We start from the raw sequence: 13764 nt of genomic DNA, 5'->3' as shown, positions 1-13764 counted from the left end.
GTGTGGAAAAACCAAGGCGCAAAAGAACTGCCCATGAACTGAGAAAAGTCAAGCGTGCAGCTGCCAAGATGCCACTTGCCACCAGTTTGGCCATATTTCAGAGCTGCAACATCACTGGAGTGCCCAAAAGCACAAGGTGTGCAATACTCAGAGACATGGCCAAGGTAAGAAAGGCTGAAAGACGACCACCACTGAACAAGACACACAAGCTGAAACGTCAAGACTGGGCCAAGAAATATCTCAAGACTGATTTTTCTAAGGTTTTATGGACTGATGAAATGAGAGTGAGTCTTGATGGGCCAGATGGATGGGCCCGTGGCTGGATTGGTAAAGGGCAGAGAGCTCCAGTCTGACTCAGACGCCAGCAAGGTGGAGGTGGAGTACTGGTTTGGGCTGGTATCATCAAAGATGAGCTTGTGGGGCCTTTTCGGGTTGAGGATGGAGTCAAGCTCAACTCCCAGTCCTACTGCCAGTTTCTGGAAGACACCTTCTTCAAGCAGTGGTACAGGAAGAAGTCTGCATCCTTCAAGAAAAACATGATTTTCATGCAGGACAATGCTCCATCACACGCGTCCAAGTACTCCACAGCGTGGCTGGCAAGAAAGGGTATAAAAGAAGAAAATCTAATGACATGGCCTCCTTGTTCACCTGATCTGAACCCCATTGAGAACCTGTAGTCCATCATCAAATGTGAGATTTACAAGGAGGGAAAACAGTACACCTCTCTGAACAGTGTCTGGGAGGCTGTGGTTGCTGCTGCACGCAATGTTGATGGTGAACAGATCAAAACACTGACAGAATCCATGGATGGCAGGCTTTTGAGTGTCCTTGCAAAGAAAGGTGGCTATATTGGTCACTGATTTGTTTTTGTTTTGTTTTTGAATGTCAGAAATGTATATTTGTGAATGTTGAGATGTTATATTGGTTTCACTGGTAAAAATAAATAATTGAAATGGGTATATATTTGTTTTTTGTTAAGTTGCCTAATAATTATGCACAGCAATAGTCACCTGCACACACAGATATCCCCCTAAAATAGCTAAAACTAAAAACAAACTAAAAACTTCTTCCAAAAATATTCAGCTTTGATATTAATGAGTTTTTTGGGTTCATTGAGAACATGGTTGTTGTTCAATAATAAAATTAATCCTCAAAAATACAACTTGCCTAATAATTCTGCACTCCCTGTATTGGCCATGGAATAGTAGGTCTCCATCCATTTTTGTCCATGGGAGCCAAAGATTACTAGCTGTTCTCCTGCCAATGCGTTTGCAGATTGGGTGAGAGTGTACAGCAGTCCTATTACCAGTCTCATTATAAAATGCAGCTAGCTCATTTTCAAGGCAAGCACCTTCGATATAAACTGCCGTTTGGAAATGATGGCTTTATCATTTTGCGCTAATGCTGTGCAGACATGAAAGATAGCAAATAATGAATGCCACAGCAAAATGTAAAATGATGCCTTTCTGTTATACTTGTTTAACCCTTCCTCTGCGACGAGCCGAGAACCCGGCTGGCAACCTGTGATCCCTACGGCTCGGTGTAACAATGTGTTAAATTATACATTGTATTTTTCACTTAAAACTCATGTTTTATTATGGAAAAAAAACACAAAGTAAGCACATTTGGTAGTGATTTTCTGCTTACTGTACTCCACAGCTAAAATCAATCGACTCTTCTATACGCGTAGCAATCTAAAAGAGGAAACTTATGAAGCATTATCCAAGTCAATGTAAAGTAAGCAGTTTGGAAGTGTGGTTCTTAGATAATGATCAAAGTAAATCCACGGCACCTATGCAGATGGTCACATAAAATGACAGCACAATACAGTTTGGCTTCTGCGCTGTGACTTCAGCTCTAATCAGACACCGAGAGGACAATTTACAAGGTGGCTTCTTTAGCCACCCTCCTCTGTCTTCTTTCCATCATACCTTTGTTATGGCAGAATTTACTGCCTTCTTTCTATCCACCTTGCAACCATTCGCTGTGCTTTCTGCAGGATCCTCAAAAGACACGGACGTGGCGCAACGAGTGAGGAAAAACTTTAAAGGGTTTGTACCAATTTTTATGATCGAAATTGTTCAAGTGCATCTTAAAAAATAAGCAACTTGCAAACAATATTGGTTGAAAATCTCCTAATGTACAATGCATACAACTCCTAGGCAGAGCGACTACAGACTACAAACCCTGTGTCTAGTCTGGCCTTGAATTCATGTGTTACTCTTTTAAACTTCTTGACAAGCCACAGGCAGTAGAAAGATAATACCCTCAGGATCATGCTAAACAAACTTGGCAGCATGTTTCTCTGGAGCAACATAGGTCTCCATGAAAGCTATATTTTGAACACAATTTTTTGCATTAAAGGGGTTTAAAAACTTGTCAGGATGGTTTGTGTTAAAAAATAATAATAAAAAAACCCTTACTCATATTTCTACATGCCCTCTATTCTAACACAGTGCCTCCTGACGGTCCCTGATGGACCAGAAGTGATGGAGACCTGTTCTTGGTCATGAGACCTCTGTAACCAATCAAAACCCTCAGCATTCACATGTACCACTTTTGCACATGTGAACATTGAGGTTATTGATTGGCTGCAGTGCTCTCATAACCAAGAATGTGACTCCATCATTTCTGGTCCACCAAGGACCAACAGAGCAACCCCTTACTGCAAGGCTTCACCTTTGACTGTCTATTCACCTACAGTCATTGTGTCCTGTCAATGCAAATACAGCCCAAATTGGCCAATTTTTGGAAATTTTATTGGTGTTCCTGCGGCATCAGTGGTAGGGATTATAGTGTCCCATGAATAAGGACTCAAATGATGGAAGCATAGTTAAGAAGGACTGGGCTATAGTGGTTGATGTCACTATACACATTGGAACTCAAGGATCACATCTGTTTTGTGTCCTGCAAGGGATAGGAGGAAGTATAGAAGGTAATAAGTAGGAGACTTTCCTGTCCCGTGATAAGGAGTTCATGCGGTGGGTAATATCAGGGTTCTGTCCAACTATTTTGAAGTTTGAAGAAAAGTTATGACAGTGCCTTCCATATTCGTAGCTCCTATGACATTTGTGGATACTGCACATCACCACTTACAAAATATGGCCATAAAACTTACTATGAAAGAAAAAAAGAAGACTAACACTAAATACCGACGCAGCAGGTAGTGAAGGGCCGCCCTCTTCCTATAATATCACTAGGAGCTGCAGGAACCTTTAAGAACCTCTATTAACAGCCTCCATTTAAATCTTTATCTCCCCACAGAATAGTGTAAACCTTCCTATCAATTTAAAAAATGCACCCCCTCCCTCCTCCCCAGTCACAGCCGGCACTGAGCACATTATTATTTTTTATGTAAATGCATGGACTATCTCTTTCTTTATGGTACAGTGATATTGCAAGTCAGCATCATTTTTGCTGTTTAAGTATTGAATATGCAATTAATAGGGAGATATTTGGTCATGCCTGGTACTGTGAGGAAGTAAAGAAACAGCTGAATAATCGAGTTTGGGGGCAAAGTATCAACGCAGGGTGATGTATGAGAGAAATTGATGTGGCAAAATAGAGCTGAATGTACATCCCTCTTCAATGCGAGGCGAGAACTCTGTCCCCTGAGAACGTACGAGGGAAGCAGATTGAGGCACCTACATTATCTTGCCCAGTGTTTCATGTACGGCCATTTGTTCTGCAAACAGACCTCATTCATTTTAAGATTGGTTATTATTTAACCGGTGTAGTGCAATGAAGCTTTATTCTGCAAGCAGCACACACCAGCACAATCACTACCTGCAATGCGGTGCGCAACATGGGCAGCATTAACCCTTTCTGTGTCTCAAGCTTTGGGAAGAATTTAGTAGCTTAGCTTGAAGGTATATTTCAGTTAGAGGAAGTTATCTCCTATTCACTGAATAGGAGATGACTATTAGATCGGTGGGCGTCCCACTGATCATGAGAATGAACTCGTAGCTGGTTCTCTTCTATCTACACCAGTGTACATGCTTGACCTGCTACTCCATTCGTTTCAAGGGTATGGGGCTACATTCTCATTATCGGTGGGTGTCCTAGCTATGGGTCCCAATTCAGTGGATAGAGGATCAATTCATTTAACCAGAATGCAGGGACTAAGGCTACTTTCACACTTGCGGCAGAGGATTCCGACAGGCAGTTCCGTCGACCGGAACTGCCTGCCGGATCCGTTAAAAAGTATGGCAACTGATGGCATTTGTCAGACTGATCAGGATCCTGATCCGTGTGACAAATGCATTGAAATGCTGGATACGTCTCTCCGGTGTCATCCGGAAAATGGATCTGGCATTTAAATTCTTTCACATTTTTTGCAGTCTGTGCATGCGCAGACTGCAATGCCAGATCCGTTTTGCTGGAACACTTGGGCATTAATGCATTTCAATGGGAAAAAATTCCGGATCCGGCATTCCGGGAAGTGTTCCAGAATTTTGGATGGAGATAAAACCGCAGCCTGCAGCGGTATTATCTCTGTCCTGAAAAGGCAAAAAGACTGAACTGAAGACATCCTGATGCATCCTAAACGGATTGCTCTCCATTCAGAATGCATTAGGTTAAAACTGATCAGTTCTTTTCCGGTATTAAGCCCCTAGGACGGAACTCTATGTCAGAAAAGAATAACGCTAGTGTGAAAGTACCCTAACGCTGTTGATATGCTCTTTTAGAGTATATAGAAAGGACACAGGGCAGCCCTAGGATGAGGACTGCCCAATAGTAGCCAGAGCAGAGGGTTGATGCCCTCTGGTGGGTGGGGTACAACCATGGTCGCCCAGTTGTACACCACCTGAAACTTTCACCAATGAGAAAAGCTAATATCTAGAGCAAGGATCAACAACCTCCAGCTGTTCTGAAACTACAACTCCCAGAATCCTCCTTTCATTTCTGTGAGAGTTGCAAGAATAATAGATGTGCATGCAGGGAGTTGTAGCTTCACAGCAGCTGCAAGGTTGCTGATCCCTGATTTAGAGTTTCAGGAGCTAGACCTATAGCGTTCATCGGCACACCTTGGTGGCTTGTGTCAGAGGAAGGGTTTCCTCAGCCACTTTACAGTATACAGGGCTTTATTTTTAGGACACTAGTATAGACACGCTAGAGCATGCCCGTCTGTATTTGCGTCTGGATGTATTTTTCTTAAATTCTTTGTCAGTTCCCCTATGAGCACCCTGTATAGGGAAACATTAATATTAAAGCAGGGAGGGAACTTTAAGTAACCTTCGAATGTTTGTAACTACATCAAGATGGAGCAGCACTTCAAACCCTTTTTCTTTGGGTCTACAACTGCCAGGGCACTTTGAGAGTTTCCTTTAAAGGGGTTATCCAACAACAAACATGGATGATGAGTGGAGGTCCAGCTATGACCCATTAAACATGGGTCTCAAGCTGCATTCCAGGAGCATCTGAATGGAGCAGTGGCCATGCATGCACTCTGCCTCTCCATTCAGCAGCTCAACTATCTCCATCAGGTCGATAGACTTTGAGTGGAGCAACAGGGTGCATGCATGCCCGTTAAAAAGCTTCCAAAATGAGGGGCTAAGGACCTCTGTTCTAGAGGTCAGTAGGGTTCCTGCAGTCATATCCCCACCGATCATTTATTTACTTTAAACTCTTACTATGCTAGAGAATATCCTGGACACAACCTTATCACAATCCTAAAGACTTTCTTACATGGTAAATTTTTAAAATCCTTCCAGAACAATAACCTGGACCAAGATTCCAGCTTCTTTTAAGCCTGTTTGGAGCAGTTACCTCGGTATTAAGCTACCTGGGAGGCTTACACTGTCTTTATCCTTTAAAATGAACTCTTGCATTGTTAGGACAATGTTATAGCAGGTTTACATTGCTTGGGGACACACGTTGGCTTTGTCTGACCAGTCAGTGTCTTATCACTTTTTCTTTTGCAGAGTTCATGTTTGTTTGGTCAGATACGTGGCAAACTCTGGTGACAAGGGGATCGGGCACTCAGAGGTTAGATCAGATCTCAGGTCAGACAATGACTGCAGGCAGAATACAGGCGGTGAAGACATTTCGTATTCATAGCTCATAAATTTGTGAACATTGAAATAGGACACTGGGTAAATTTGTATGGGTCACATAGATTTTAAATTCTAGGAAAATATCATAGTCATAAATGGTCAAGACCAGGGACAAAATTAAAATTCACCCTTCTAGTAAAGAGGGTATAAACCCCCAATGTAAGAAGATAAAAGGGCAATCTAAAGGTACCAGAGATCTGCCAACAGAAAGTATTGGCTCTTCCTGGCCACATAGAATACCGTATTCCTTTATGACCCTACACATCCAAAGCAGCCATCACATGAGGTCTCTCAACACTTCTGATTGACTGAGGAAGCTATGAGTGTCTCACGTGCCATAGACAACAGCTATTCACATCCACATAACGGTATAAATCAAACACCTGAATACTCATTAAAAACTAGATGATGGTTCCTCTTTAAAGAATAGTGCTACCCAAATATGAGTAGAGATGTGGCATAAAGACGTGACAAAGTTTGAATGGGACCTGTTTTTTTCAGCAGCACTCCATTCTTGCTAAAAGAGAGGGATCCTGATCAGTGGACTACCCTTTATAATATCACTAATTGAAGAACCCCTTTAAGAGCCTACCACTTGCAGGACACCAATGCTGCCGGATTCATATCCTTATCTAAAATAAAGGGAAGATGTCACCAGTTTTATGCTGCCCTATCTACGGATGATTGACAGCTTTCTCCCTGTACTGTAGAAAGCTGGGAAGAAAGCTGCCCATCAATAGGACAGGGAGAACCGAAATAATGAAGAAGATGACTCCCGAGCTTGAACAGTGTCTTGGGCGGACTCCAGCACTTGGACCATGCTGGTGCTGCCAAATATTGATTTTACTAAAATGAGTTGAGAAAGGTAAGTGACCCAACGTTTCAATCAAGGCCTCTGTCTCCCTCAGATAGAGAGGCATAAAAATGGTGACGGATTTCCTTTCAGTAAAACCAACAGACATGGCTGCCACTGCCATGTGGAGATGATGAGGACCACAGTAGATTATAAGAACACAAAAAAAATGGGTTAAGAATGGGTAAAAACGTACTTACTGCATATATTTGTTATTTGACAATTATTAAGAATTCAATACAATCAGTATTATTTACAATATCACATCTTGAAGCAATCCCACAAGTAATGTCCACATTGAACTCTTCAACTAAAGTGGGATATACTGTAGAACAAAGTTGTATGTACACATAGAAGTCAACACAACCACCAATGTATACATGAGAAGCTTTCCAAAAAACTTTGACGTGTCATATTGACACAGTTTTGATCAGAGGGGGTCCGGGTGCAGAGACCTCTACAGATCTCTAAAAAGAGTAGACAGAATCTCTCAGCTGAGTGCCCGCTCTCCTTGCTATCTGGAGACAGGCTTAATACAAGGTCTATGACAGGGATGGCCAACCTGCGGCTCTCCAGCTGTTGCAAAACTATGATTCCCACCATGCCCTGCTGTAGGCAGTCTGGGCATGCTGGAATTTGTAGTTTTGCAACAGCTGGAGAGCCACAGGTTGGCCATCCCTGGTCTATGAGCTCATCTTCAATTACAAAGGAGAGTCCACCACCCGGCTGAACGCTTCTGTCTCCCCGATTTAATGATTGGTGGGGGCCTCAGCATCTGGAACTCCACCCATAAAAACTTTATGACAAATCACAGGATTTTTAAAAGAAAAATGACTCTTTAACCCTTTACTGCTATGTTGATGTCATCATATAATAGAGCTCCTCAAAAGGTGGTACCCATACATATTAGATAAATGTTGACCAGATCTGACAATGGTAGATGTCAGAGAATTGTTTGGAGAATTGGACTTGTTGGATATCAATATGGAGAAAAGCTGACAATTCCCACGATACTAAGTGTATTCTATGCTAAGCTTAAAGTCGCAAGATGGCTTTTACGTTTATCAAGGTCTATATCAAATTGGTGTGGATCCAACACCCAACCCTGTTTTGGGCTGTTTCGTGCAGCACCCGTCACCAGAAACTGTACAATGGACGGAAGGCTCCATCCAATGTGTAGTTTCTGGCACTGGCGTACTTTATGTAGCTCCCATTCACTTAAATGGGAGCCAAGATGCAGTAACCGGCACAGTCACTACATAGTGGATGGAGCCTTCTGCTTCCAGCTCCGTCCACTGTACAGTCTATGGTGCCACCAGCTTCCTGAAAGAGCTCATCGGTAGGGGTGTTGGAACCCCATCAATCTGATAGTGATGACCCATGAGTATCTAAGTCCCTGAAAACCCCTTTAACGAAACCCTGCTTTAACCTCTAGAGTCACATTTCTTGTTCTACCATTGCCTGAAAAAACATTAACAGGAAACTGGTTGGAACCATCTTGTTTCAGAAAGTTTCCAACCAGTTTGCAGAGAAAAAGTTTGGATTCATTTTCAACTTTCAGGAAAATCAACGCCTGACAGCAAGCGCCTTAACAAGGCATTTATTGGTTTCCTATGTAATCTCTGGCACCTCCTGCCTTTAGAAACCAAATAATAATTGAATGTGAAGAAGAAGAAGAGAAAAAATACAAAGTGAAGAAAAGAGAAAGGGATTTAATAAGTAAGAAAGCCACTCTGCAGAGGGAATTTCTCTGGCAGTGATTAGGCTGCTAATTGATCAGCGCACTGCATGACAAAATCCACTAGGCAATCACAGGGCTACTTAGCAATTATGCTTGGAGCAATGCCAACTACTACCTCCTCTGCTTTCACTGTCAGCTGGCTTCACCTGGATTGGTCGGTTCATCTGCAAGACACAAAAAAGGTAGAACATATATTAGAAGGGAGAAAATGCTAATTAAATGTGTTTTGTGCGCTGTGATGTAAAGGAAGGTTAATTGGCAGTCCTATCCTGGAAACACATTGCAATATAGCCATGAGTTGTACCAACTAAGAAATGACAAACTCAGCACTGCTACATCAGAAACCTAGCTGTATACATGCCTATGTTGGTCTTTGTGAACCCCTTAGAGGAAATCTGTTACCAGGATATATTCTGGTAAATTAGCACCTCTGTACAATACCCTGAATGGATCCATAGAATGGATTTAACAATAAGTAATTGACTCGACGCAGAGCAACTATGGGACTTAAGCCCTGCCTTAAAGGGATATTCAGACAATGGGGCAAATCACTAAGATATGCCCTCATTGTCTGATAGGTGCGGGTTCCACTGCTGGAATCTGCGCCTATCTCGTAAAGGCAGCCGGCAAAGTTCCGGAGTGTGCACCTGCCGTCCATTAATTTCTATGGGGTCGCTGAAAATAGCTGAGTACTGGCTCGGTTATTTCCGTCAGCCCCATAGAAATGAGTGGCACTGGTGGCCGCGCAAGTGTCCTCCAGCCAGCACCTGGGTCCTCCAGCCAGCACCTTCCCTGCTCCATTCTTGGTGTAGGTGTGGGTCTCAGCGGTGGGACCCGCACTTTTCAGACAATGGGGACATATCGTAGCGATATGCCCACATTGTCTGAGATGGGAATACCCCTTTAAAGGCGTATTCCCATCTGGACATTGATGGCATATTGCTAAGACTGTATAAAGAACGGGACCCCCAAAGTGAAAAGAGAGCAGCCGCATGTGCACGAGGAGCCATCGGTCACTGTTATGGGAGTTCTGCTGGCTCGGCTATTTCCGGCAGTCCATAGTAGTGAATGGAGAGGTGGCTGATCTTCCGTGGTGTGCTTTCTATTTACTGCTATGGGACTTCCGAAAATAGCCTAGCGTGCTCACTCGCGCTATTTTTGGAACTTCAATTGCATTGTCTACTGCAGTTTGAGGAAATCTTAAATTCTCCTCTTGCCACATCAGACACATAGGGTGAAACACTCATTCATCGGGTAAGAGGATCATTGGTGCGGACACCTAAATCATCTTCTGCGGTATACAATGATTCTGTATGGGGATGAGCAATGGCATTAGTGATCGCTCCTCCACTGACGAGCATGGGATTGTCAGGAAGGTACGCTTCCTTCCCGACAATTGTCTGCTCCATTGGTCCATACTGTAAAAAGGAGGCCCAGGTCATAATACAACCACTCCATTAAAATAATGGAAAATGTGTTCTGGAAAAAGAAATTTATAGAGATGTCACAACATTTATGAACTTTTAATGAATTTATGAATTTTTAATTATTGCTTGGAATAGAGCTATAGCCTCAGTATACAAATACATAAGCACTATACAGTATGGTCCAATAATAATTTCATATGTTGAACATACGATACCTTCATACATTATACAAATAAATAAGCTTTATATAGTATGGTCCATATAATAATTTCCATATTCAATACATTATACAAATACATAAGCGCTACGCAGTATCGTACAGTACATATAAAAAAAATCATAATTTGGACATATAATTCTTCCATACAGTATACAAATAAATAAGCGCTATACAGTATAGTCCGATGATAATTTAATATGTTGGGCATACAGTGTAATACTTCCATACACAAATACAGTACAGACCAAAAGTTTGGACACACCTTCTCATTCAAAAAGGTTTCTTTATTTTCATGACTATGAAAATTGTAGATTCACACTGAAGGCATCAAAACTATGAATTAACACATGTGGAATTATATACATTACAAACAAGTGTGAAACAACTGAAAATGTCATATTCTAGGTTCTTCAAAGTAGCCACCTTTTGCTTTGATTACTGCTTTGCACACTCTTGGCATTCTCTTGATGAGCTTCAAGAGGTAGTCCCCTGAAATGGTTTTCACTTCACAGGTGTGCCCTGTCAGGTTTAATAAGTGGGATTTCTTGACTTATAAATGGGGTTGGGACCATCAGTTGCGTTGAGGAGAAGTCAGGTGGATACACAGCTGATAGTCCTACTGAATAGACTGTTAGAATTTGTATTATGGCAAGAAAAAAGCAGCTAAGTAAAGAAAAACGAGTGGCCATCATTACTTTAAGAAATGAAGGTCAGTCAGTCAGCCGAAAAATTGGGAAAACTTTGAAAGTAAGGGCTATTTGACCATGAAGGAGAGTGATGGGGTGCTGCGCCAGATGACCTGGCCTCCACAGTCACCGGACCTGAACCCAATCGAGATGGTTTGGGGTGAGCCGGACCGCAGAGTGAAGGCAAAAGGGCTAACAAGTGCTAAGCATCTCTGGGAACTCCTTCAAGACTGTTGGAAAACCATTTCAGGGGACTACCTCTTGAAGCTCATCAAGAGAATGCCAAGAGTGTGCAAAGCAGTAATCAAAGCAAAAGGTGGCTACTTTGAAGAACCTAGAATATGACATATTTTCAGTTGTTTCACACTTGTTTGTTATGTATATAATTCCACATGTGTTAATTCATAGTTTTGATGCCTTCATAGTCATGAAAATAAAGAAAACTCTTTGAATGAGAAGGTGTGTCCAAACTTTTGGTCTGTACTGTACATAAGCGCCAGTGTCGTCTATATAATAATTTCATGTGCTGGACATATAATACTTTCATCCACACACAGCATATGTAAAATACAATACAGAGTCATGTGATGCCTAAACAACTTCCGCCATACAGAGAGTAAATAACAGCTCTGTAATAGAGTAACCTAATGCCAGTACAATAAAAATGCTAAATAGTATGGCTATACGGTGTATTTTAAGATTTGTGGTTGTCACAAGCCTCAGTTGCCCGGCCATCTTAGCCTTGAGGTGGATTTACACGGATCGAATATCGGGCAGATTATTGGGAACGAACGTTCCTGCAAACACTTTTCCTGACAATCTGCCCATATCTATACACTTGTTCATCGGGTGATCCTGTCTCGCGCAGGCACCACCACCGATCATGGCTTCTGGGCAGTAGATGGTGGTTCAAACAGCGATCTTCTGCCCAGAAACAATGATTCTGTATGGGGACGAGGGATCGCATTACCGATCCCCCATCCTCATACAGTGAAGAAGATCGCTGCAGGCAAATGTGTGGTCTCCCTCACTGAACAAGAAGCCGTCTTTCAGGAAGGAACGCTTCTTTCCCGACAATCTGCTGTTCCATCAGGACATGTAAACCCGCCTTTAAACCCAAACTAAAAAGCTGAGGAAGCTCTGAGATATTATCTCAAGGCTCAGCCCCATAGACCATAGCACTGACTGTTTAGCCCTCAGAAGCCGTGTTTTGTCTGAGCGCTCTGAGGTAAATCTCAGGTTTCTGAGGTAATAACTCTGCTTTTATGTATTTCTTTAACTTGGCCCCAGAGCTCATTTGTAGGTTACCACTTTCATAAAAAGATCTTTAATTATGATCTTTAATTACAGTATATGGTATCATCATCTCCCCCAAGACCCTTGACTTTAATGAAGTGGCTCCTGACTACTCAGTAAAGAAAAAATCGCTCTCTAATATTGAACACCGTACACCACATAAAAAATCTGCACCTTTTTCATTTTATTTTACATTTCATCATGCCTTGCACTCCAATTACATCCTGAGCTGCATTCAATATGCTACTAAATTGCTCTTCCCTCCCAGACTGCAAAAACTCAGGTCTTACTGTAACTCCCTGCTTGTTCAGTGGTTTGCTATGGTGTGTTATGGTGTATTGCACAATTCATAGTGGTATCTCCATCTGACTTTGTGTTTATCCATTCTGGTTAATGGTTGCCTTATCATACAATATTCCTCATATAGGGACCTTGTAGGGGCAAGGTTTAGGAGTTGTTAGTTGTTAAGAGAGGGTTTTCCAGCAGCCAGAACCTTGGCGATCAGCAGCATAATAACATCACAAGGCAATAGTGGTACTGATCTCAATACTACTGCAATTTCCCCGATCATCAGAGTATGAATCAGACCTTAGTATGGAGTACTGCACATCAACATAGCAGAATTCTGAATGCAGCACTGGAGGTGACTGAAACATGAGACATGATATTAAATATATTAAATCAAAGTTGTTGTTTTTTTCTAACCCTGCCTAGGACATTGTGTTCCATACAAGCACAAGAGGTCCACCTTTGCTGTATACAAATCCATGTCCACCACTCAATACAAAGCTTCCGATATCAGAGATCGCTGTGTCGGAGATGAACTTGACGAGTTCTCTTTTTTTTTTTTTTAGCAGTTGAGTTCTCATAATTAGAATCAACTTGACATAAAATTCAGTAATTACTGGGTGGAACACTGCACAGGAAGTAATTAGGATCCCCTGCTTGGAGCTTTGGTGAGGGAGGGCTACACTGCCAGAAAAGAGGCCAAATAATTACTCAGGATGGCTTTAATTGTAATTATAACAGCTGAATGTGTTACATTAATATGTACAGTGAGCAAAGAATTAGGAAACCCCCAGGGGCGACAGCTGAGAGAGGTCAGTGTATATGTCTATCTATCTAATTATCTATCTTCTATCTATCTATCTATCTATCTATCTATCTATCTATTCTCTACCTACTGTATATATCTCCTATCTATCTATCTATCTATCTATCTATGCATCTACTTGTGAAGACACCAGTATTATAAATGACATATGATAGGGGGTTATTTTACGGATTTTGCTTTGGGCCCAGGAGCACCAATTTGCACCCCTGATGGTATCACAGTATTTTATCTGTGGTTTTCCAGGTACACCTACACCTATGGTCTACAATGTACACCTACTACTGCAGTAGCGTGTTTGGAGAGGTAGGATATTGGCTATGGCCTCTCTCAGGAATACTGTAGCTGCTCTATTATAGATCACCAACAGTGAT

The 13764-nt window shown here is 42.0% G+C and overlaps 1 protein-coding gene across 1 annotated transcript in view; it reads right to left on the bottom strand.

Annotated features, from left to right (window-relative positions):
- The window catches only part of CELF4 (CUGBP Elav-like family member 4), a 1014616-nt gene that overhangs the window by 362421 nt on the left and 638431 nt on the right, over window positions 1-13764 (bottom strand). Inside the window, exon 3 of the mRNA XM_040421161.1 lies at window positions 8766-8814. Within this exon, the coding sequence (XP_040277095.1) occupies window positions 8766-8814 (49 nt within the window). The remainder of the gene's footprint in view (window positions 1-8765; window positions 8815-13764) is intronic.

This window comes from Bufo bufo, chromosome 2 (assembly GCF_905171765.1).
Source record: "Bufo bufo chromosome 2, aBufBuf1.1, whole genome shotgun sequence".
Lineage (NCBI taxonomy): Eukaryota > Metazoa > Chordata > Amphibia > Anura > Bufonidae > Bufo > Bufo bufo.
The sequence above is the reverse complement of the archived record's forward strand: the minus strand, read 5'-3'. Positions and strand labels throughout refer to the sequence as shown.